General features: G+C 33.0%; 3 protein-coding genes and 1 non-coding gene across 5 annotated transcripts in view; 2 read left to right on the forward strand and 2 right to left on the reverse strand.

The window, feature by feature from the left end:
- Nucleotides 1-4,450, reverse strand: part of LOC112690774 (echinoderm microtubule-associated protein-like 2) — a 49,724-nt gene extending 45,274 nt beyond the window's left edge. The window contains exon 1 of the mRNA XM_025564873.1: nucleotides 4,230-4,450. The gene's annotated coding sequence lies outside the window, so the exon portion shown is untranslated. The remainder of the gene's footprint in view (nucleotides 1-4,229) is intronic.
- A 263-nt stretch (nucleotides 4,451-4,713) lies between these two features.
- Trnas-cga lies at nucleotides 4,714-4,795 on the reverse strand. Its single transcript has one exon. It is a non-coding gene; the product is annotated as a tRNA-Ser (tRNA).
- Nucleotides 4,796-7,482: 2,687 nt separating this feature from the next.
- LOC112690733 (MD-2-related lipid-recognition protein-like) lies at nucleotides 7,483-14,466 on the forward strand. The gene is made up of 3 exons (XM_025564807.1): nucleotides 7,483-7,649; nucleotides 7,736-7,852; nucleotides 14,144-14,466. The coding sequence occupies exons 1-3, from the start codon at nucleotides 7,562-7,564 to the stop codon at nucleotides 14,407-14,409; spliced, it is 471 nt and encodes a 156-aa protein (XP_025420592.1). The 5' UTR covers nucleotides 7,483-7,561; the 3' UTR covers nucleotides 14,410-14,466.
- Nucleotides 14,467-14,975: 509 nt separating this feature from the next.
- On the forward strand, nucleotides 14,976-24,874 carry LOC112690758. 2 transcript variants are annotated; one of them, XM_025564840.1, is made up of 8 exons: nucleotides 14,976-15,139; nucleotides 16,560-16,850; nucleotides 18,462-18,594; nucleotides 19,176-19,315; nucleotides 19,623-19,754; nucleotides 20,403-20,585; nucleotides 23,607-23,876; nucleotides 24,619-24,874. In XM_025564840.1, the coding sequence occupies exons 1-8, from the start codon at nucleotides 14,998-15,000 to the stop codon at nucleotides 24,747-24,749; spliced, it is 1,422 nt and encodes a 473-aa protein (XP_025420625.1). In that variant the 5' UTR covers nucleotides 14,976-14,997; the 3' UTR covers nucleotides 24,750-24,874. The 2 variants fall into 2 exon arrangements, with proteins under 2 accessions (XP_025420625.1, XP_025420626.1); XM_025564841.1 differs by having other exon boundaries at nucleotides 14,985-15,139; nucleotides 16,590-16,850.
- Nucleotides 24,875-25,824: the final 950 nt, after the last annotated feature.

The following is a 25,824-nucleotide window of genomic DNA, read 5'->3' on the forward strand; positions in this document are numbered from 1 at the left end:
GGCGGATCATGCATACCGTTCCGCGCACACTTTCGGTTCGGACGACGTGACGGAAATATTTTTACGAACGGTCTCGTCATCGTCTCGCGCCGCGTGTCACGTACACCGGGGGGGGGGGGGGGCGTCGACCAGTCGTCGTCCGCAGCCACCACACCGCGGTCGAACGACTCTCGGACGCGCGGTCGTGTCCTCCTACGACCGGACGCCATGAACGCGGGTCGCCGTACGCCGTGCACACAGTGGCGGACACCCTTCTAAACATTCGTAATTATCGCATTCTGATATTATGCGCTTCGAACGTGCTTCAATCAACCGATGTAGGTTGATGTGGAACGATCGTTCGGCCGTTTTAAAAATATTTTCAGATCTAATAGGCGACATTCAATATTTGATAATCTAAAAGATATTGTAATAATTCAATGCAACCGAATCATTTTGATAGTTAAATAATTATAATTTTTTTTTAATTTAATTTTTTTTCCTACGTATTTGGATGTTTTTAGCAAGCATATTTTATAAATTATACTTACATACATATTGTGTACATATGTCTGTATTTTTATTACATATAAATCCGTTCCCCAGTGATAACAGAAACTTTTGTTACGGATAAATCGGTCAACGTTTTGATACCGCGAAACGAGCAAAAAAAAAAAAACCACCGTAAGACCGAAACGCGCTCCGTCGCCCTTCACTCCTTTTGCACAGAATCTAAGATTATCTCGCATTTCAATGGAAAAGTTCTCCGCGAGCATTACACCGGGGACGACATTTTTTAAGGTCGAGTACCGCTAAGGGCAGGATCGGGGCAACAGGAGAACAAAGAGCAGGAACAATGAGACGTTCAAAGATATAAGCGCGCGGCAGACAGAGCTTTTATCCGAGGCGACCACATAGCAACGATCACGAGTTAGGAAACAGGCCACGTATGTGCACGCGCGCGCAGTGGCATCATAACGGGGCCGGCCGTCGCCCGCGTCGGCGAAGGTGGAATATCGGTACCATATTTGTACAGATTAAAAGAATCCGACCGCCACTGGCTGCTCCACCGACGTACGTTTTACGTACATATATAGTAGCACGACGCGAAACGCTAATATTTCTCGCGCGTTGTCGTTTATACATCGCCGCTGTGATATAACGTTATTGTCAACCGCGGTTAGGCCGGTCGGGTTAGGCTCGCGGATACGCGCATAAAATGAAACGAGCAGCGCGCCATCCGATAGGGATAAAACGGGTCATGGCTGCTGCCGCCACTTCACGCAGTCGATCGAACAGTCATCGTTGCGTTTGACATTTTTACTATTTATTTTTTTCCTCTTCTTTCCATTTCAAACACCACACGAGTTCGATCATGTTCACGGATGACATAACCGTCGCCGTCCAAAGTAATCCACGTACACACTTAGGTATAGTAATTGGGTTTCACGTCGACTTCCTTTCGACTCCCCCGCCACCCGCACTGACGTGACACAACTGTACCTGCGGACATGAAAATGATGCAAGAGCGTCGTTTATCGACGTTTCGCGGGTGTCGTATGTTTGCAGGATTCGTCTTACGGCATAAACCGCAAGGCGTCATATATTGTACGAGCGAAATCCTAGACGATACAGTTTACCAACCGACGATATTACGTTCGCAACGCTCTTCTAAATGAATTACAGTTTTTGAAGTATGGCATACAATAATATATCACTAAATTGTATTTCAAACAACCTCTTTTTCTCTTTCTCTCACTCCTCCCTCTCTCTCTCTCTCTCTCTCTCTCTCTCTCTCTCTCTCTCTCACTCTCTATTGCTCTCGGTCCCTCCGGCTGACCACTACTATTTACTCGCCATAAGTGCGATCTAAAAAATATAATATACGATAAAATATGGGTACGCCATACATTCTACATATTGTATACATACGGTAATCGAAGGACGCACGAGGCCTAATCGTGCTTTACGGTTCTTTTGAAAACCAGTATACACAAATTATAATAATATACGGCCGTCCTCGCCTATATAACGCATTACAATACGTACACAATCGGATACACAATGAAACGCGCGAAACTGTAACCGATTTTTTTCCCTGTGTTTTTCACGACAATAAACACGAGTAACTCCTCCGCTAGTCAAGGATGTTACAGCATTAAATGTCTCCCAAAACGCAAAAAAAATTAAATAGGTACCTACGCATTAGCTATGGAAATCGTTCCTGCGCATTGTCAGACGAAATCATCCGAATTGAACGATGCTGAACGCAATTCTTAGAAATATACAGGTAACTAAACCTCATTTACCTGAGTATTATATAAAGTAACGACGTACAATTCTTTAAATTGATATTTTTATTACATTGAACAATAATAACAGGCACAGTTTCAATTAAGATCCACTGTCGCGATATTCTGGTCGACTATGAGCCACAGAAACGTGAATAACAATGGTCACTCGACCATTACGACCGTATTAACGAAATGATAAAAAATAATAAATAAAATCGCGCGGGAGTATAGTCATTTTAACGCAATTTTCAACGACGATTGTGTTACATTATATTGAATTTCAATCGCACGCGTGATCGCAAGATTCATAAAACGATTAGCCAGCAATATATACGTATGGCGCCATTAGTCTTTCGAAGAAGACAATAACGAATAATGAATGTCTGAAACTATCCACACCAAACGCGTTGTTATAATAAAATATAAAAAAAAAAAACGTATGGTTTCAGTGCGCACGAAGACGGGTTTTAACAACCCCAAGGAGGAAAAAACGAACATACGAATACGTAATGTAATCATAAACACACCTACTACACGAAGTGATGTGATACGCACCACTTACCACTTCTGTCCGAACAGGTACCTACTTAAACGTGATAAACGTGAACTATACATTTTAGCCAGCTAAAATGTGAAGTCATAATCGTTGTTGTACGATTTCATAAATAATACAAGTCGTATTTTATGTTAATCTCTTTAAACATTAACATAAAACATCGCAAACACTCGAGCCTATACACGTCAAAATACCGCATTAAAACCAAACGTAAACAACGCTATATAGAACGAATCGCGACAATAAAACCCGGATACAACAATAATGCAGCGGGGTTTTATTATACTTAGTCATTAACACATTATTCAAATTGATTTTACGTACTGCGAGTGAAAATTAACTACACCCGAGTTCCAACGTATCGGTCGTCCGAAATAAACGCAAACCGAACACGGTTCGACTGCGTCCCACGTAAGTGCTTAACGTTTGTCTACTTGAAGCGCACATCAAGTCACATAAATCAAAATATATACGGGTGAAAATCAATATACATATATATATATATATATATCGTCAAAAGCACTTGTGTTCCAAGGCGAAACGTATAGCGTTTGCACAAATCGTAGTAAACACCTACTATAGCGTCGGGGATTTTCGAAAACTGCAGTGCGTTTTCGTAGTTACGCTCCGGGCAGAGGAGGGAGGAGTCGGAATACCACATCCAAGACGAGATCCCCTGTCGCCCCTCAGGCCCGACCGATGATGATCGTCACGCGAGAACGTGTTTCTTCTATTGGCGTTCGAAATCAGTGGAAATAATCACACATCAAATGCTTAACGCGTTGCACGACCCGTTTGATTTGCCGGATTATATTTGTCATTACGGCCGGTCGCCGGAGTAACCGCCTGGTAACCGGCGGGAATGGGCAGGTGGGAAAAACTGCAACCCGGTATCGAGACGACGACGGCTCCTGGCTCGTCGTACTACAGGTGTCCGCGCGGCGGCGGTCTTATCGCGCGTGGATAACGAACAAGCGTTTGCACCGCAAGACGTGTGGGCGCAGCACCGGGCGACAAGACGCGACGTCGTTCTAATCGTGGTTAATAATTATTTTCTCCCCGCAGCAGCAGGTGTACCGATTGTCATGTCGCCACCCGGTTCCTACCCGAATCCGGTCAGTCACCGTGTTACCGAAGCGGCGCGGGCCGAACGAAAACCGTCCCCGAACCGACGGCCGCGGGGCCAGCAACAGCATTACCGTTGCACTGGTCCTCGGTCGGGGTAAGATTTACGAAACCGACCGGTATCCGGACGGGCCGTCCGTCAATAACGGCGGACCGCTCGCGGTCGGATCGGTAATAACGGGTGGTTAATGATAATACAGAAAAATAAAAAATAAAAACGCACGCAACGTGCACTGGACGACGTGCAAGACGTCGTCGCCGGGTACGGTACTCACTTCATTGGATCCGGGGCGGTGCGCGATGTCGGCAACGGCACGGCACGTTTTCATGTCGGTGGTGTGCGCGCGCGAAGCGAAAACGAAAACCGGACGTGCGTCAAAGTGATTTTAACCGGACGCGGGTCGGTGATCGGCGGTAGAGACGACCGGCGAGCGGGACACGACGAACGTCAACAAAACGCGGCGACGGACTGACACTGCGGACGAGCGGGGCGGCGGCAGTGGCAGCAGTTGCGGCGTAACTCATGGCAACCGGTGGTGCGCGGCGGCCGTGACTGTTACACGTTCCGCAGTGCGACCGACTCGGACGGAATGAAATCACCGTGCAACACGCCCGGTCGGCCGGCGTGTGCGCGCAGGGTGGAGATCCGGACGGGAAAAATGTCGCGCGCGGACGTGCGACGTTTCGTCGTCGCGGCCGCGCGTTCGCGGAACTTCCGCAGGAAAAGCTGCGCGAGAAAAACCGCAAAAATGTTCGTCGCGCTGCGGACAGGATTCGAACCTGTGCGGGCAGAGCCCATTGGATTTCGAGTCCAACTCCTTAACCACTCGGACACCGCAGCTACTAGTGACAAGGTCGATTACCAAGGGCATTTAAGTGCGAACCCATCCGAAACCGTCTAAAGTTTGTCTAGGATAAATGATACGGCGGAGTAAATAAAACGTTGAAGTCAAAAATATGAAATAAAATTAGTGTAATCGCCTATTGGGTTAGCCGTAACTCTGTAATTGATAATGGTTAGGACTACGGGTCTTAATTTGGTACCTACCATGTGTCGACCGCAAAACTGTTGCTTCGAAAAAAAATACATTTTAATCCCACTGAAAAGTAAAATGAGTATAGAAATACCGACAATTTACGTACACGTCTATTGTTAGTGTTTTTTTACTGCACCGTTTCCATTCATAGTTATCTCTAATGACACCTTTCGAGTACGTTTTTAAAAGTTTTGCATATTATCGTACTTATATAGGCAGGGGCGCGTTAAAAATGGAGTAAAATGGACGTTTGCTTTTGGTGGAAGTTTTGATGGGACGGTAAATTTTTGAAGGTACCATATAAACATATTAGAAACCCAAGAACTAAAACTTATAAAAAGCGAGTAAAAATTGTTTTCTCTTATTCTTACTTACATATTTATTTATCAATATGCATAGGGGCGCAAAATTATTTCCCCCCCTCCCCACATATTTTGACCTTTAATACGCCCCTGTATAGTGTTAAAAAGGGTTACCGGGAAAAATATAATAAGATATTAATAATAATCATAAAAAACACATATCACCCTACGCCCACGTTTCACAGGCGTTGTTCCGGAGACGCGCCGGAAAAATCTCCAGTTCAGCCGACCACGGTATTGTTGCGATGGTAGATAAAACGAGACAAAAACTCTACAAACGCAGTCATGGTATTTAAATTTTAGAATTCTTTTTGAGAATTCTCGCAGTGACAACCGGATTTCTATGTTAATTAGCCGATACTCCGTACAGTGGACATATGATTATAATAATCGTGTGCAGTTCCGGTCAATTACGTGAACTACGCAAAACGGGAACGGAGACAGTAAAACGATAAGTCGATCAGAATAAACCATAGATACGCTCGGAGATGTCTTGATTGCGAACGCTCGGGACGGATGGACTTTGTCTCCTAATGATACCAGCCATAGTATATTCAGCAAAGAACTGTGAAGAACTGATTTCTGACCTTACAGAGTATTACAAATAATCAAATAATATTTCGGCTGAAGGAAGTAAAAAAAATTATATATGTGTGATACTGTGGCTTATCAAGATCAGTATCTATATTGTAATGTGTATGCACCTAAAACTCGCGATGGAACACACATATGCTTATAGATTTTGTAGGACCTATTATATTTCTACGTAATTTCTCTTAAATTAATCAAATAACGTTTCACTAATATTCTTATGCCTACACAGTAATATGTAAAATACAACTATTTTCTATACGTGGTGATTCCATATTGTCATGTTTATATTTTTTTAGTCGGGTACTATAAATAAAATATTCATATGAAACATGCCCCAAAGCTTTAAGAAACAAATCATATAAGATATAGGTACCTAGATATTTAAACCTTAAGATATTAATACGTCAACAATATTTAAATATAATATCCGTAATAAGTAAGTATTAGTTTAATAAATAAATAATTTAAATAATAGTCAAATAATAATAATAAGTGCTAGAACTTGATGAGATATCATATGAAATAATATTATTATATTAGGTAGATATATAATAATAATAATATTATTCTGGTATGAAACCAGAAAAAGCAAACAACCGTTGATCGCCGAAATGAACGTTGCATATAAATATTACCGTGCACTACATATTATTATAAAAGTAATAAAGGTGTACTTTTATGGAGTGACAAGACAAGTAGGTATACTAGTTATAGTTTCTGGTTAATCATTTTAGTTGAAACAAAGGTTATATGATTATTATTATTATTATTTAATTAAATATATGGACTTAAGGATTTTTTACAAAATTATATGATAAAACATATAGTAATTATAAATTTTATTAACAAAATAACGCATGATGTATATTAAATTCTTCGAAGGTAATGTGTTTTATTACTTATATATTATTCACTTCAAAACGTTCTATTTTTTTAATTTTTTTTTTTTTTTATAAAGTACCTATTAATATTTTACACTGGTTATGACTTGGGGGAAAGGGGCTGGAAACCAAAAAAGATCTACAAAAAAGTAATAACTCGTTTGAAATATTATCTGAATAGTCACATTCAAAACTATTTGGTAAAATTCAAATATATTTTTAAATCTACAAACAATACTGACATATTTACCATGCCCATTTTTTGGACTGATTTATTTTTGTTATTGTGTTATAGTTATTATAAGTTATATTTGTATACCATATACGTTAGTCTTAAATTATTTTGGCAAAGCTGGAGTGAAAACCTTCAATCTTGAAACATATTTTAGACATCTAATACTGAATAATAATAATAATACCAAACAAATTAAGATAAAAAAAAGTACCCAGTATTTGAAACTTTTATAAATTGTAGACAATATTATTTACTATAATTTTTTACAAAAGATAAATATATGTGTGATGATATCTCCCACTAATTAGTCGTTGTCACATAGAACTGTGTATTTCTGAATGCTTATTTGCGATAGCGTTACTGTAGGTTATCATGGTTCGATAAGTTTTTCATACTAAACCAACTACACTAAAATCATATTTCATATTGTGATTACTTTAGTATAATACGTTACTCGCAGTAGTCCACACTCATATACGGAGCAACTTCTAAAAAACAATGGCTTTCCTAGTCTTATTAATAGTAGCATTGATTTTTGGTAGTACCGTGACTACGGAAGAAGTGAAGAACTTCCGAATGTGTCGAAGTAAGTGAATATTGTCGAAAAAATGATTTACTCGTATTTAAAGCCTTTTTTTTTTTTTATTATTATTATTGTTTTATTATTTTTAGATGCAAAATGTAGTGTATTCAATGTGTTTATTGAACCGTGTCCCGAAGCTTTAGACAATAAACCATGTGAAGTACCGCAAGGAATTAATGCGTCAATATCATTTCAATATATATCTAGTACGTAAATATTGTTTGAAGGATCATATACAAATGTATGATATAATAATAGGAAATACGAAAATATGTTATAATATACCTGTGTGAATGTATGGTACCAGGAAACATAAATATACAAGTAATAGCTAAAATCAACAGTGCATTCATTATGCAGAATACGTACAATGTGCATTATTGCATACACGTATTATAAAGAAAGTACAATATACCTTGTACAAAGGTATAGAGGTTTTTTCCTTAATGATCGACGTACAGTTTTTCCATTTAAATCTCTGTAATATTTTAATAACTTATTTTAATGTTTAAAAGACATTTGCCTTACGAAAATATTATCATTACATTATATTTGCATTTTTTTATTTCTTTATTTAAATTAGAAAAAAATTTGCTCGGTAATTTATATTTATAGTAGGTACATAAAATTATATAATAATGACGAAAACATTTTGAAATCAAAAATAGAAAATATAATTAAAACTACATAAGGCAATACATTTTCAAATTTATTTCCGTTGTCGATACTTTTTTTTAAAAACCTATTTGAATGTACAATTTACAGTAACCCAATAATGTATCTTAAATAATTTTCAAAACAACATAATGGATTTACCCATCACGGAATCTTAATTGTATGAAAATATTGAATAAGTTTCGTGCCAAATTAATTAAATCGTTGATTCAGCTATTAATTGTTTTGTAGACAATTTCATACTTTCATTGTTGTTTTTTACATAATAATCAGATAGCATTAAATATTATGGTAATTAAACTTTATGGTCACATGATATTATCTGCATAGTTTAAGAAAATATTACCCTATAATAAAAACCGACAATTCAGATACCCTTACATAACTACCATCAGTCGATGGGTTGACCTAACATTACGTATGTCTACCTGTCAATAAATTAGTTATGAGTTCATATTTCTATGTGCTTTTGACTATTTATATATTTCAAGTTATCTAGTAAACATCCACTAGTAATTTTATAATTGTTCTTAATTTTTAATAGTCAAAGAGATTTTCATAAATATAATATCAATGATATAAGAACGAACATATAAGTACTATTGATGCTTTAAATTTCTATATGGAAATTTAAAAAAATGATATCTCTTAAAGATATTTATAGTAAATTCGATATTTAAACTGTATATTATGTATATTAAATTCGATATCGATCGGTAATATTCGATTAAGTGTATTTTAAATGTTATACATCATTGTGATAGCAATAATAACGAAGAAAGGAATAATTTAAAAATTCCACCATCAACAGTATATTACACGTAAAAAAATCAGAGATTTTTGTGATAAATACACTCTCGTTTCTCATATTTATTATTACGCATAAGTTTATAGTCTCAAATTAAAAAATTAAAAATATTAATGACTAATGAATGATCACAATTGAATAATGTAATCATTTGTATATAATAATTACTTCAATATTACACTATTAAAATCCTCGATGAAAAAAACATTGCTTTTCTATTTAGAAGTATAAATATTATATGTATTTATAAATTAATATCGTTTATAAATGTAAAATAAATCAAAAATGTTAAACAATAAACCTTGACAAACGATTTTTACATGCGTGATCTAATCTCACGTTTAGTTCAAAAATATTAAATGCATATTTTATAAAATGTAAAAAAAAATGTATGAATATAAATACCAACATGCATGATTATGGTGTTGCTACGGTTTTAAAGATTTTGTTCCTTATGCTTTGTTGTTAATATATGTTTAATGATTAACAATGATGTAAAAAAAAAGTAAAATATTTTCAAAAGTTTAAATTAATTTTTCCCATCAGTACAGTTATTAGTAAATCTTGATATTAACTATCGAAAAATTAAAAACAAAATTCATATGCATTATGAAATTGAAAAAATGTATTTTATAATAAATGTATTGAAAAAAGGATTTTACTGCATAATGACGTTGGTTATGATTTTATAAGATTTTTTAAAATGATTGGAATAAATATTTAAATCTTTTAATTACCAAATATAATCGGTATTTATATATTATTTATTTAAAGTGTTAATAGGTTTTTGTTTTGTTATCTGGAACTTGATGTGTTTAAAATTTTGAATGTATTTACATTACTAATAATATAACAAATATAATTATAATTATAACTATAACTAATATATATAACTAAGCATTTCAGCAATACTAAATTATATATTGACACATGCATTTTCAATAGTTATAAAATATTTTAAAAAATAGAGTTTAAAAATAATTATTAAATTAAATACATTTCTTAATAATAAATAATTTAATAAGTAATAAACTTTTTATAATCTAATTTTATTTATAAGATTTTTATATTTTTCTATTGAGAAAAAAATTCCAAATAAGTTTAAGTTAATATATAAAGATAGTTTTTTTTTAAAAAACATATAGATTTTTATTTAAAAAAAGATTTTTTAAATCATATAATAAAAATAAGAAAATGTTGAACACAAAAAAATAAAATAAGCAAATGCATAAAATTCTAGCAATGAACATTATAAATTTGTCTACGACTAAATGGTAACAAAACCTCGATTAGTAGGTAGCTAAAATTCAAGCGATTAAAATGTTATGACAACTTTCAACAAATATAATAATAATAACAAATATAATAATTTTATTAAATGTATATATTTAATTATGTTAATAATAAAGGTTATTCTATTTTATACTATTGTTTTTTCCTACCAATAGGTTCAATTTTTAAATTTTATATTAAATTGAATATGTTATTTATATTTTAAATACCATTTAATATATTTAAATATTTGAAAAGAGGTATTAAATGTTTAATTTTAATGCATTATAATCAAACTGTATTATCAATAGAATATTGTTATAAGTGATACATAATATATTTGCATAAAACAAAAATTTCATTTTGACCTTGTTAATGAACGTATATGTAACGTATATGTAATTATTTGTATATTATTTATATTGCTGATTCTAAACAATTATACAGGACATTATTTTCAAGTTGATTATCTAAGAATTCGAAAAATAATGCAATGACAATAACAGCGTTTTTAAACAAATAACTATTAATTAAAATAAAATAATATATATTATAAATAAATGATATAAATGATTGCTTAAGATTAGTTGAATGATTATTGATTTTCTTTTCCTTTGAATTAAGCCTCTATTTCTAAATTAAATTCTAACAATTATTAAAATATATTAAATAAACTTCGATTAGATATTAATTGCCTCTTATACATTTTTCAATACTAGTTACTTAACTGTTAAGTACTTAAATAAATACTTATGTATAATATCAGAAAAAAACAAAATGATTAGTTTTCGATTTAAGATTTTCTCTGTATTTGAATATAGAACTCTAAACTCTCAATTAATAACACTTATAATAACACTTAATACTATCAACTATTAATAACACTTATATCAAGGTAACTATAAACAAATTTTAAATCTGATTTCTTAAACTATTATCTGTACAAGAGTATAATTCAATTTATTATTCAGATCTTCTGTAGATAACTATGAACACAACTAATAAGCGTGTGGTATTGTTTTTTGTGATAAAATTCTCTACATATACGTTTATATAACTATATACGAGTCTACTTATAGGTACATTATTAAATACATGTAATATGACGTATTCGTATTGATAATTATTTATTGGTTTATTGGTTAGCTCAACAGACATTATACAATATAAGCCTGTATATGAAATTTATTTTACAATAATTCAGATATTTACATGATAATGCATTAATTCATACAAAAGACTACTTTTATATGCTATAAACATAAAATATTTCGGGTAATAAGCTTGTTTCTTATTTTATTGACATAACAAATGTAAAATGATTATTGTATTTAAGAAAATTATTCTAATTACTTTAGAGGACTAAAATCAAGGTAAATTGTATTAAATAATAATTCATATGCATTTACTCAATATACTTCATTATCAATCAATTGATTAATATGATCGAAACAAGAAATATACTAGTATACTAGTATTTAATTCTGTAATTTGTGAGAATCAAAACCAAAACCGGTACCGAATTTCTTTTTTTTTTTTGAAGAACCTAATTTGAACCGAAAGCGAAAAAATCATAAAGGTTCCGAGCCCTGATTCGTATTTATCTAAGAGAGTAAACAATAAAAAAATACTTTAAAAAAGTATATCTTATATAAATCGTTAAATCTGAAGTTTTTAAAAAATATTTATTTCTTTTTTCTTTTGATAAAGTGTCTAATACTTGAAGTATAACAAGTTTGATTACTCACACAAATATAGTCAAATATTTATTTTATTTTTGATCCGTACAATATTTTTATCTAAATGGTTGAATGTTACATCACATCGATGAAAACGGCTGGGAATTATTTAAAAAAAATTTACACAAGTAACATACTTATAATTAAAACTCAGTAGTATCTAACCCGTTTTTTTTTTTATTATTATTAATTTTTAAGGACCTTTAAAGTGTTTTAAGTGTTTTTACGAGTATATAAAATTATGTATTTGTATTTTAAAAAATTGTACAAGTCGAAATCCGAAAGGGAAATCTAAATTAATTGTTACTTAGATAGTTCTATTATAATGTTCCTACTGAAATTATTTTCTATTCAATTTCTCACATGATTAAATATTAAACGTTAATAATCCCACTGATTCTATAACTCATTAACACAATTTTAAACAATTTAAAATTTAACAATAAATTCTTATAAATAGATACATATAGCTATAGTAATAGCTTTAACGAGAAAATTAAGAAAATATGTTTAATATTTGACAGTCGTTGGGTTCCAATTGAGATATGAGTTTAAAAAAATCAAATAAAAGTAGTTGTAATTATTATTACTTAATTGTGAATCTATTATTTGGAAAAGTTTAACGAAAAATGATATTCCTAATTAATATTACGCAAATTATTAGTGTCATCTAACCAATATTAAGTAGTCTTTAAGAGATGACTAAAAAAAACATACACTGACACAATTTTCATTGAATAGTAATTTGAATAGAAAACATACTTAGTTAATAGAACATAGTTGTATAATGACTGCAGTACATCCGCCGACATTCCTTCATCGATATGCCCGGATGCGAATCAAAATGCTATAGTGGACTGTGTGAACCGCTCGTTGGGTTTATTGTCTATGTATTGTTGGTTGATCTATACATAATTTCAAGTATCCAATATTACAGTATCAATAACTATACTTATAAGGGACTATATTGTGAGTGTGCTATTGTGAAATTATTAAGTTACTGGAATAAATTGAATAAAATAAAACAAATTGTACTAATCATCAGCTTCGTTTTTTCTCTATTTATAAATTTAAATTATAATACAAATAAATTTAAATAATCTGTGGAGTTATGTTCTGTAGATTTAAAATTCTGAGGAAAGCTAATCACATATTTGTATTATAATGATATGCTTTACAATTTTATACTTCATTTCTGTAAGAAAACATAAATGATTTTGTCTATTTCATATTCTAAGATAAATAATTTTCTTACATAATTTAAAACCCACTTCTAATATTTATACGAAAGCTGTTAAATTTACTGTAAGGAAATTAAATTGATCTGTATTAAATTTGAAATTTTAAACTCGATGCAAGAAACCTGAAATTCGAATTTAATTTTATGGGTATTTATATATTATATATATATTATGTGATTGAAAAAAAAATTGGTTACAAATATTTAGAGTTTGAATGTCGATGAAGTCAATCGTTTTACGAAAACGACTATTCATATTCAATTTAAAATTAGAAAATTAATTTCTCCTCCCAGAAATATCATTAAAATATTACTTACCAATATTTAAAGGACCTTTCAAATTTCAAAAAATAATTATAATACTACGTAACAGGAATGACCAACCTGTGAACCTTTGCATACTTCTGAAAAATTCTAAAAAAAAATACAATGTCAAGCTGGATTATTTTCTTTTGATATACTTTAAAAATAATGAAAAATCAAATTAAAGAATTAAAGTAGAGTATTATTTATGATTAAATAATAACGTTGTGCGAAACTCTTTTTGCTTGAAATTTCCGAGGGTTTACTTCATACAATATACGAACGATTTCCATACTGACGTAATATTATGCGGGGGAAAATAAGAGTTTTACCCCCACGGCGTACAAAATAGGCCCATTGGTACACACAATCATAAATACAATATATTTAACTCTATAATGAAATGTTGCCATCTTCTATGTCTTGTAAATATTTTAATAAATTTATAATACAATTTCAGATTTCACTACAGAGATTCCCATAACTAGATTGTACGCGTCAACCTTGTTGGTGGATTTGCCATTTATGGATATGGACACGAACGCGTGCTTATATACGCAATGTCCCATGGTGGCTCAAGTCGAACGGTCTTGGTTATACAATCTGTATGTGTCGGAAAACTATCCCAAGAGTAGTTACACGGTTAAGTTGAAGTTCTGGGACGGTGAACCCGAAGCTAAGTCCGATGACGAATGTTGCTTCAAATTTGACATGAAAATCGTTTGATGAAAATATAAAATCCTACGCCGTTATGGTTCAAATACATTTATATATTATACTATACTACAGTCCTTATATACAAATTTTATCATTTTTATTTAACATATATTACATATTTATATATGCATGCCGCATTATAACAATCTAACTATAATACTATAATATAATAATATTTTGTGATTTAACGTTTGAGTATTTTTTTCCTAAAAAAAAAAAAAATCGCTATACACCATGTATCAGTGTGTGCAGTTCAGATCGTTGTAGCAGCAGCAGCATAATCTTACCATGCATGAGCACATTAAGGTGAATTGCGCTTGCGGTATGACAAGGTGGCGACAAACTGTTCGTGCGGCTCGCACGATAATGGTATAAAGTAATAGTAATAGTTGTCATAATAACGACAATAATTACCTTTTGAACAATTGATTTTTAACGGTCCGGAAAGAGAAAAGTTTAATGATCCTTTGAGAGATGCGCCGAGGGGAGTCCGCAGCCGAATAATAACAACGATTAATTAAAAAACGCTGACGAATACCGCGCGCACGTATTTGGGTCGATGTATATAAGACGAAATCGTCTTACGGAAACGATCAGATGTTTTCGCGCTGTAGACGGTTGAGCACCGAAGCTCCAAACATGATACGTATCAATAAACTTACCCTGCTAGTGGTGGTGTTGGTTTGTTGGTGTTGTGTGACCGGTATAAAAGTGGATGAGCAACTGAGGAACGACAAAAGTAAGTACGGAACTCCGGACGTCACTGCAGTACATACAGTATTTTGTTATTATTATTATAATTATTTTCACTAAACATTTACAACGACGATTACTGTGTTAAAAAACTCAACACGGCTGGTACGTTTTGTTTTTGAAAACTCTTCGACCCGGAATATTATGTTAATACGGTCGAAAACTATGTTTTAACAATATTATAATCGTATGCGCGCGCGCAACGGAATTGTATCGATAATCGATAAGTTCAAATTTCAAAAAGAAAAACGTAAACAATCGCAGGTTTAGTTTATTGAATTCTATATTAATAACGACGCTGTGGCATTTTTGTATGTAATTTATCTTCTCCATAACCGTTGTGCAGTGACCATTAAAGGCGATTTTTTTCAGTTGGCTGTTCAAAATTAGGTAATACCACCCAGTAATCACAAAAACAATATTTTTCTCAATACACTGTTTTTACATTTGATGCAATTATTGCATCTTCTTATCAAAGTTTGTTTTAAAATTTCTTGGTCACATTCATGTACTATCAGCTGCCAAACGTCCGAGATTTCGAAATTACATTCACCCATAATTCTTTTAGGGCTCAGTGTGCCATAAAATACAATGCCGAATCTCTTCTGATGACCACATGTCCACATACTTAGATTTTCAGGTTAAAATAGCTGCATGATTTTTCTCCGGTAAAACGACTTTCGCCATAAGTATAATCCATATGATAAGTTTTATTTAATATGCATGTATGAATGAAAACAATAAACTGACTTGTCATCCGTTTACGGATGTTATGTTACTACTCTGACGAATGGTGAGATAAGAGATGTGTGCAATACGGTTTTACCAAAACTATAAAAATATGAAAAACTCCACATCGCGTCAATTCATTCTTAACATTATGTCGATGTGTCCAATTATTTTTCTATCAAAATAGATATATGTATTGAGCGATCGGTATTCTTGTATTTGAAAACTGATTTATACCGAAATATATATACAGTTACGACGTAGTTATCTAGAATAATTAAACCATTTTGTATATGTTTTTTCCTGTCGTCAATCAACATGGTATCGCTAATGCGCGTCATATATTTTTTATTAGGTATTAGATACGGCATTCCGTAACTCTTATTTTTTTAACGTTGTCAATTTTTTTTTTACTTCTACGGTAATTAAGTACTCACATAGAAACACGTAATTTAACACAATTTAACCTAAACTATAAAAAACTAAATCCGTTTTAAATACATTTGGAAATCCGAACGATGTACTGTAACATACCACACCATTGTTACACAGTACAACGTGTACTATATTCGGTGACGAGTCGTTTTTTCGGGCCGAACGTTTTTCAGCCAATCCGTCTCACAGATCCGCATACGTCACCGTATTATATACCTGTACTGTGTACGCTATAATTTCAGACCTGTTATATCAGAATCTATTTAAATCAGATCAGTTTGCCAAGTCCAGCAATGTAGCGTCGACGAGGGTGGCGCCTAGACCGTCGAGCGACAGCATATTGGGGCCCATGCCTAAACACGCCACGAATAAGTCGGCTTCACTAACGGAAGACGAGGTATTAAAAACGAGGGCCGTGGTGGCGGATGTTAGTAACAGCAACTTGAAGAGTACGATCAATGAAAAACGAGCGGAAAAGTGCAAGGAGAAGTGTCCAGCCAATATCAAAGATTGTTGCCGGTACGCCATAGCAGGTATTATTATTATGTAATAATAAAACACAAATTAAAAACCTACATGCTCAATTGATTGTTAAAAAAAAAACCGTTGAACTTAATGAACATGTTAGATTTAAAATACATTTTTTTCACGTTTCAAAATGTCACGTCTATTCACTTAAGTTATTGATATAACACTAGATAATAAATTAGATTCTCCATATAAAATTATCCATACCACTATTTTCTTATTTGATTAACAAACATTAGATTTATAAATGAAAAAATTATATGAAATTATCGGCACATGATATACAATTTATCCACCTGTGAAATCATTGAACCAACCCAAAACATAACGTTGCTTCTACTATTTCTATACATAAAATGATATGCTTAATGCCTGGTGTATCTGTGAAATATTTCTATATGACTTGGTTAACTTTAAATTGTCAAAGAATTTTTTATTAAAATTCGGTATGAGGATTTAAAAAATAAATAAATCATGGGCTATAAGTATGAAATAATGGTATAATTGTGATTATATTGGAAAAAAAATTAGCGAATGTTATTCTTTTATTATTTTATTATTGTTCTCACTTTTGGTGGCTACTAAACAACATTTTTCTACTTCACAACAGCAATTGGAAAGTTCACCAACAATTGAATACAAAACACATTACTATATTTCCAATAGACAAAAATTCTTTGGAAAATATCAACTATTGTTTACTGTATATAAACAAAAACACTTTTAGCTACTTAAATTCTTTAAGTCTTGTATTTAAAATCCACTGCAAATCTTTACCAAATACGTAGATTATATCTATATTATAATTCAGGGGCGGCCAAACGGTCGATCGCGGACGATTTCAGAATCGATCATGTTAGAATTTATTTTTTGGCCACGTGCACCTTAACAATGCCCAGATTAACAAAATAAATATTAATATGTAATTAGACAGTATTTAGATTTTAGAAATTATTTTATTATTTTTAGTAATTAGTAATTAGTTTATAATACTTTATGTATATTTATGTACACTTTAAGCAAGTATGTTTCTTAATGATTATAATTATTTAATAATAAAAACATTTTCCCAAGAAAGTCGATCTTTAAAGGTGAAGTACATTTTTAGTAGATCATGGCCGAAAAAATTTTGGCCGCCTCTGTTATAATTCCTACCAAATAAACAGATCATATTGTTTCCGTAGTACATTTTAAATTTCCATTATGAAAAATTCTTTGTTATTGGGAGATTCACAATGGGATCTCACTCTAAACATTTTTTAATTACATCTCTCGTGTTTGAATTTTGAATAAATTACCGTAATTGGGAAACAATACGCTGAAGCATATTAATGAATTTCTCATCAGAATTCTAAAATTAATTGATTGTTTTAACAATTGTAATTAAAAATGTATGCCTGTTATACGATATATACAGGTATAAATATATATATACTATATTGTATTGTACTCACTGTGCAGATACAGAAAACTGTCTATATTCTGAAAATGATACGTACGAAGTAATAATTATTTCGAAACGTAAAACTCGTTTTTTTTCTTTTATCAACGCTGTACATATTATAAACCACATTTCTCGTAACCAACTGAGGTTAATCAACTTTGACTTATTACAGAAAAGAGTTGCCACAATGCTACTGATGACCCCGTATCGTATTTTGTCAACCCTAGCTATCCAAGTGAAGACTGGGACTCTTCTTTTTGTGACTTCCGGGTGGACATCAAAAACAGAAATGTGTGTCAACTAAGGTAAGAAATTAAATTAATTGCAAACTCCAATATATCATATTTGTATTTATAAATTATTTAAAACTTCAAAATGTTTGATTTATTTCTGCTTTCATAAATTATTTATTTATTCAGCTTTAGCTATTTCCATTTCTAGAACATATTCAAACAAATTGTAAAATCGAACCAAAAATCGTATTTTAATTTTACGCATCATGGAAAAAAAAAATGTATAATAATCATACCTGGCTGATCGTTTTTAGATAACATATTTTTTTTTTTTTGTAACCGGTTATATTTAATATAGCTATAATTTGTTTTCCGTTGCTTTTGCGTTATGAAAATACAAATAAATGTCTTTGGTTTTCATATTATTCATTTGAAAGTCAACAAAACGTTTTTCTTATACTAATAATACAGCCCATTAATATTTATTGAGTTAAAATTATTTATTTTAATTAACATTCGTCTTTAGTGAATATGTTTAAGTTGTACTCGTAATTTTGGTTCGGTAAACTTTTTGTTAAGACATTGCACGAACAGAGTTTTGATTAAAATTACATTGTTAATATTAATGACACACTATCGTTTTGATATTCCAGACTGGATTTGGAAGAGTTTTCCTTGAGAGGACCACACAAGTACTTAGGCAGTTGTCGACAGGACCGTCTTATTATATCTACTACACTACCAAATGGCATTGGAATAACCGAATTATGCGGAAATAACAGCGGTCAACACTGTACGCAATTTACTTCTAATACATCTGAATAATTGGTTCTTTTCTTGCCCTCGATTTTAATTCACCTGCATGTAATACAACCAACTTGTACCAGAGTAATTGCACTGAATATCCAAATCGTATACGTGATCTATCGCATGAAAAATTGTTTTCTTGTTCCCGTTTAATTATTTTTAACGACTGGACGTCATGTTAATTTTCTAAAAATTTTATGATTTTGAATTAAAATATAATTCCTAGCACAATAACAAATGTTTTCTATTAGTAAAAAATGATGATTTTTTTTTTTGTTTTTTTTTTTACTTAGTGTATTTCCCGGTAGACCCTAAGGCTGGTGGCTCATCCGTATCGCTCATGATGATGACGTCACTGTCTTCCCGATACGTATGGAAGGTACGCATTACCCAAATCGATTGCACTGCTGATCCTCAATCCGTCGGTGAGTGTTGAAATCTGTTTAACATATCACATTTTTAATCATAAACCACGATTTTTTTTTTTTGAAAACTGCGTATGCGGGCCTGAATCGATGAAAACATAATTAGTATAAAGTTAATGTTCTGCAAAATCATTGTCGATAGTTTTGTGAATCAATGAAGTTCTACAAAAAGGTGTATTATACTATTTAGTAAGATCAATTAAAACCGAAAATTGTATTATAGTCGATTAGATTTTTATTTATTTTTAATCTTTGAAACCAAAATCACTGAAATTATTCATTACTACGTACCAACTATACGCGTAACGCTCGATTCAAACGCACAAACGCTTATCTAATATTAATGTTGACAGTACCCACACATCTGTTTTAATATTATATTATAGCACACAATGATTTGGCGTTCAATGTTTGTGCATTGCAACTTATACTCGCACCGTCACGCTCGACGAGCCTTTTCGCAATGTCGTCGTTTTAATTCGTTACATTGTAAATCACAAGCGCACTACGAGTGTATTACACGCACCTCTGCGTGTACAACAGCATATTATGATAATGTAACCCGTTCCGAAACGCAGCGTTGCCCACATCACGAGATCCCGAGTCGAAATTAGAATAACAATAATAATAATACCTGTGCCCGTTTAGCACCTACCGGATGTCTGCAATATCACACCAGCCTCAGTGGCACCATACAGAGCTTCAACTACGCAGGTGGTATGTACCAATCGGGACTAGACTACGCAGTATGCATCAAACGGTCCGTGAACACTTGCCGGGTCGAATTCCAGCAGGTGCCCGGCTCCACGTTCGGCATCAACTCAATGGAAGGTCAGTAATCGTAAACCGGAATCATTCCGTACCCGTAGACGATAACGTACTCGCGCAATATCGTCTTTTTCTTGGGATTTCATCATTGCCAGGCCCTATATAATAAGTTATTATTACCGTATACCATAACTCGTTCAAATCATGACCACAAGTACCGCGACTACAGCCAGCACGGACTTTTAGTTGTTGCTCTTCGCAAAAACTGTTTCACTGCAAGAAAAATATTACGTTTCCTCCACTCGAGGAAAACATTTCGTTTTGTCGTGTTTTCAAATACCATCCGATGCAGGCGAATGGTTTTTGTGTTTTCTTCCCCCACCCCCCACATTTTCGAGTTTAATTTAATTTAACGAATTAAACTTAATAAATTCGTCCCAAAGCCGTAGCGAAAATCAAACCATTAAATAAAATACTTGCTTGGCCTAACTCTAAAATTCCAATACAACAGGTTAGTCACCATTGAGCACTCAAAAGTGCTGGGATGAAAAGTCGTATACTAGAATGGAATCATCAGAACTGACGACTGTTATTAAATAGTGTACAAAAAATGTGACGTCCCTCCATTGTTTTCGAGTAAAAATATCACCATTTTACCAGATAAATTGGGTTATAGTTAGTTTACCAAAAATTATTAAGATATTAAACTTGTTAACAGCTTGGTGACAATATAAGCTATGTATCTATCTTCTATGATCTAACGTAATTATGTTTCTTACAATTTTAAATTAAAAAATGATTGTTTATTACGAAAAAAAAAATCAATTATTCCGTGTATATTTTGATCATTGACATGCGCTGATAAGGAATCACTTATTAATTAAAACCAGTCGAATTAACTAAAATATAATAATAAACAATTTGTTAAATTTTCGTTCGAAATACCTATATATATATATATATATGTATATCAGCTTTTATTACAGGCACCGTCATCCCTTCTCTTAATATAATATTTCGTTACGAAAATAGAATAAAAAAAATGAGTTGATTTGTATTTTACATTAAATATTAGCCCATGGCATATCGGTACGGTTGGAGTTCGAAAATATGTAGCAATTGGATTGTAATTATGATCATTGAAAAAAAAAAACAGTCATTACTGACCTAATTTTTAATTAAATCAAGGACATTTCCAATACGAATTATTGATATTTACTCGATTGAAGGTCGGATTAAAAACGATGCCTATTAGGGAGCGAGTTGCGGCGAGGGAGTATACTAATGTTCTCCGCCGACCCGTTAACAGCTCACGTTCTGTACAATATATGCAACCGACGTCGTACGTTCACACATAACGCGTAACTCGCGCTACCGGTAAAGCTATAATAAACGCATAAACACTATACAACACAATGTGAGGAGTATCCGACGTTCGCCTGCACGTTAAAATGTTCATTTTATACATTTCCGAGACCAGCCGCAACACGAAACCGCTGCAGATCTCCCACGAGCACTCAGATTTCTCTCGTATCGCGCGCACACGCGCCGGCCGCGTGCAACACCATCATGGTGTTATGCACTTCGGGACTATAATTTAATAATATGCGGTTATACAGCGAAACGATGTACGGTTAAACGGAAACCAATGATGTAACAAGAACTAACGGGCCGGTTGCAACCACACTCGCGGCGGTCGGAAAAATTCAAAACTTTCGAGAAGCCAGATCGTGTGCTTCCCACGGCGGGCAAGACAATACATACCTTTTACCGCGTACCGAAACTTCTGCATGCACTTCGTTTACCCGTCACGGTAATCGGAAATCCGACTTTTTAACATTTTCTCGCCCAGAAACCACATAACGTATTGTACGCTCCCGTTCACGAAGTGAATTCATTTACGACTTCGTCGATTAATGTTACTTGGTATGTTCCGTCGCGACCACGTACAAAAGTTCCATCTCCACTCTGATCGATCGCTGGAATTTCTCATTTGAATTTCGATTTTCATCTAAATAACATGACATAATATTTCCTTCACTTGGTGATTATTCGTCGAGTATAACGCTTCACGTCACAGCTCGTAAAATGTAATAATGCTCTTGTAATCACTGTATCCACGTGCGTTCTGTAACGATTTCCGACGAGTTGTGGAAAACACAACTTCACAATGCGCGTCCTGCTCCAATACTTTCCGTACGTATATCTGATATTACACAACGATTTAAGAACAAAAAACAAGTCGTACAACGTTTTTACGTGTATATTGTATAACAATACGGAACGAACGCGTATTTCAACCGTTGAGTTTGGGATCACGCGATATGTTTGTACTGTAATACTTCTGAGGATAATTTAAGAACTGCTCACCTAGTGACATAATATTATTGCGGCTGAAATATATCAACGTATGGGTCCAACATCTCTTTCGGAAAATTAGGTTTAGGAAGAAAAAACTTACGTTCGTTGGGTTTACGATTCTATTTTGGGAGACAAGACTAAAAAAAATTATTCGTTAAGCGAAAAAAAGAAATCAAATTTTTTTCGGTTGAAAACTCACATGTCACTCGTCTATCAGGATTGCCTTCACTACGTTATTTTTATTACAAGATATAAGAATCATTGGCAACAAACAGAGTGATGTTACGATGTTCTTCCCCAACTCAAAATTCTTAATTTGAGTTTTAAGCCTCTCCGTAAAATTTGTATAAAGTAAAAATTATTGTGACTCATAAGTTAAATAAATTTAATAATAATTTTGAAGATTTTTATTGATTTATTCTTGATTTAGTGAGTGATTTCAGTGAGTGCGTTATTGGGCTTGTATAGATCTAAAATATATAACTCATCATTTACGAGCGAGAAGGCCCCATGAGTCAGTTACCGAATACCTAACAATACCTATTTCTATTTCATCGGATCCCGACCTCCGAGTCAGGAATTTTTTTAATTTGGCTTATTTTTCACAAAAATATATAATATTTAGTCGAAATAGTATTGATAAACGTGTCCCGAGGTGCACTATGATGATAGTCTATGCATTATGTACGACAATATTTTTACGACAATTATTTGCTCTGGCAGGCGCGTCGCTCGAGGAAGGCATTGGACGGGCAGGAGAAGTGAGCTGCGATCTCGTGACACACGATTACTTGCACATCCCCGGTGGCATGTTGGACATCGGCGAAGAAATCTTCGCGACCACGGGAAACGTGGAGGTGTACACGCCGACGGCGGAAAAATTCTGCGGCCGCAGTCTGTCCGGTCTCGCCATTCAAGAGTTCGCGGAGAAAATCAAAATAAACGATCCGCTCGGCGCCCAGGACAACAACACGATCGCGACACCGGTTACGAGTGAGTGTTATGACTGTCAGCCGAAATATAAGGGGGGTGGGCTGTTATTTTTGTTAAGGCCCTTTTGCCTAAAACAATTTTATTTTTCCATTGAACATTTTGGTATGATCGTAATTACTTTATGTTTGTTAGCCAACGACTATAAAACACATTGTGGTCACTTTCAACGAGCGGCCCAGGATTACAGAGATCCTCCTCCCTCGATCCAGCACTGAATATACCTATACCCTCGTTCTATTAACGTATACGTGAACTCCAAAAACGTACACCGCGCGAACGTGTTAATGTGTGTAATATGCGCGATGTTTGCGAACATTTCCGTTGCGTTCTCGTCGAGAGTCCGAATAACGTTTTTCGTCTGAAGAATACATGCGAATTTTTAAATTCTAATCGATAGCTTGGTAACACTAATAATTTACGATTTCAACACTCGAAAATTATATTATACAACAATCGTTTATTATCATAAAACTCATACTCCTCATAAGTTGGCCTTACTTAAATGTACAAATACTTGTATCGATAATGCACGGGTAGAACTTATTTTTATAAGCATTTTAATTTTCAAATTTTGAAAAAAACTCTACCAAAATCACGAAAAACTGCATCATTTTCGTAGTTATTTATTAATAAAATATTTCGTATTAGACTCGTACAATAGTCTCGACGAGTAAATAAAAAAAAAAAACTGTACATTACATTGTTTTAGAATTTATACAAGCAATACAATTTGATGTTTCAGCTTATGCGTCCGGACCGATCATAGTCAGATTCCACACGGACAGTGTGACTGTAAGAGAAAGAGATATTGGTTTCTCGATCGCTTATCAACAACTCGGCACCGGCTGCAATAAGAACAAAATCAGACGATGATTTCAAGTTCCTTTCTTGAGTGTGTTCAACGTATGTTATCGGCGATCGTTATCAAACATATATGTATATGCATAAGTTTGAATATAAATTATTTATTAAACTGTCCTTGTATAAATCTATGATTAAACAAAAATGATTGTGTAATTATTTAACAATAAATGTGTAAGTACAATTAAATAGAATCATTTCAATGTTTATAGTTTTTTTCTATCTTTTATTAGTATTCTATCAAAGCGAATAACATTAAAATATATATATATATATATATCACATGCAACATTACAATAAATCCATATAATTCCACCGTTGTCAATAACTATAAAAAATCTGGTGAGCCGGGTGTTGAGCTAGAAGGGCTGGTCTCGTTTTGTTTACTGTATTATAGTTATTTGTCTTAGATTTTATATGTAATATGTATAAATAAATGAGCAATTTTTTAAAAAATAAAATCGAACTTAAAAGTTTCAAGCTTTTAAAACGATTCCTAATGAATACCTTAAATTTGGTTACGATTGTTTGTCTTTTTCAAATTTTGTGTGCCCATCTAAGAATATTTTGAGTTAAGTTATTCTAAAATAAATTTACCTACAATGATATAAAAATTGTTTAATTTATCATAAACTTAAATTGTAAGTTTATTAAATAACAAATTATTCATGTGTATGAAATCCACGCATAACCGTCTAACCATTAACAAATTATTATGCATACAAATTAGTTCCTATCAATTACTCACGGTTTCATAAACATAACAGTTTTTTTCTATTTAATGGATTTTAGGTTTAATTAAATAATTATTTCAATAAATAAATTTAACTTTGAAACATCCCCATCATCATAAACTCGGTAGTTTTGAATCGATCTTCAATAAACATCGCAAGACCGTTACGTTTCATTTTCGCGTACAAACAAATGGCTCATAAAAATCTCTATCTAAAATAATTATTACCTTATTGCGAGTGGTAGGTTATTCGAATAATTAAGCAGCGCATAAGTTTGAACGTGTAGTTAATGTAATACAACATAACATTTTCCGTAATGTCTAATGCATAGGCAACTAGTCCTGCACCACTAC

This window comes from Sipha flava, unplaced genomic scaffold (assembly GCF_003268045.1).
Source record: "Sipha flava isolate LNK unplaced genomic scaffold, YSA_version1 51_pilon_pilon, whole genome shotgun sequence".
NCBI classification, from domain to species: Eukaryota; Metazoa; Arthropoda; class Insecta; order Hemiptera; family Aphididae; genus Sipha; species Sipha flava.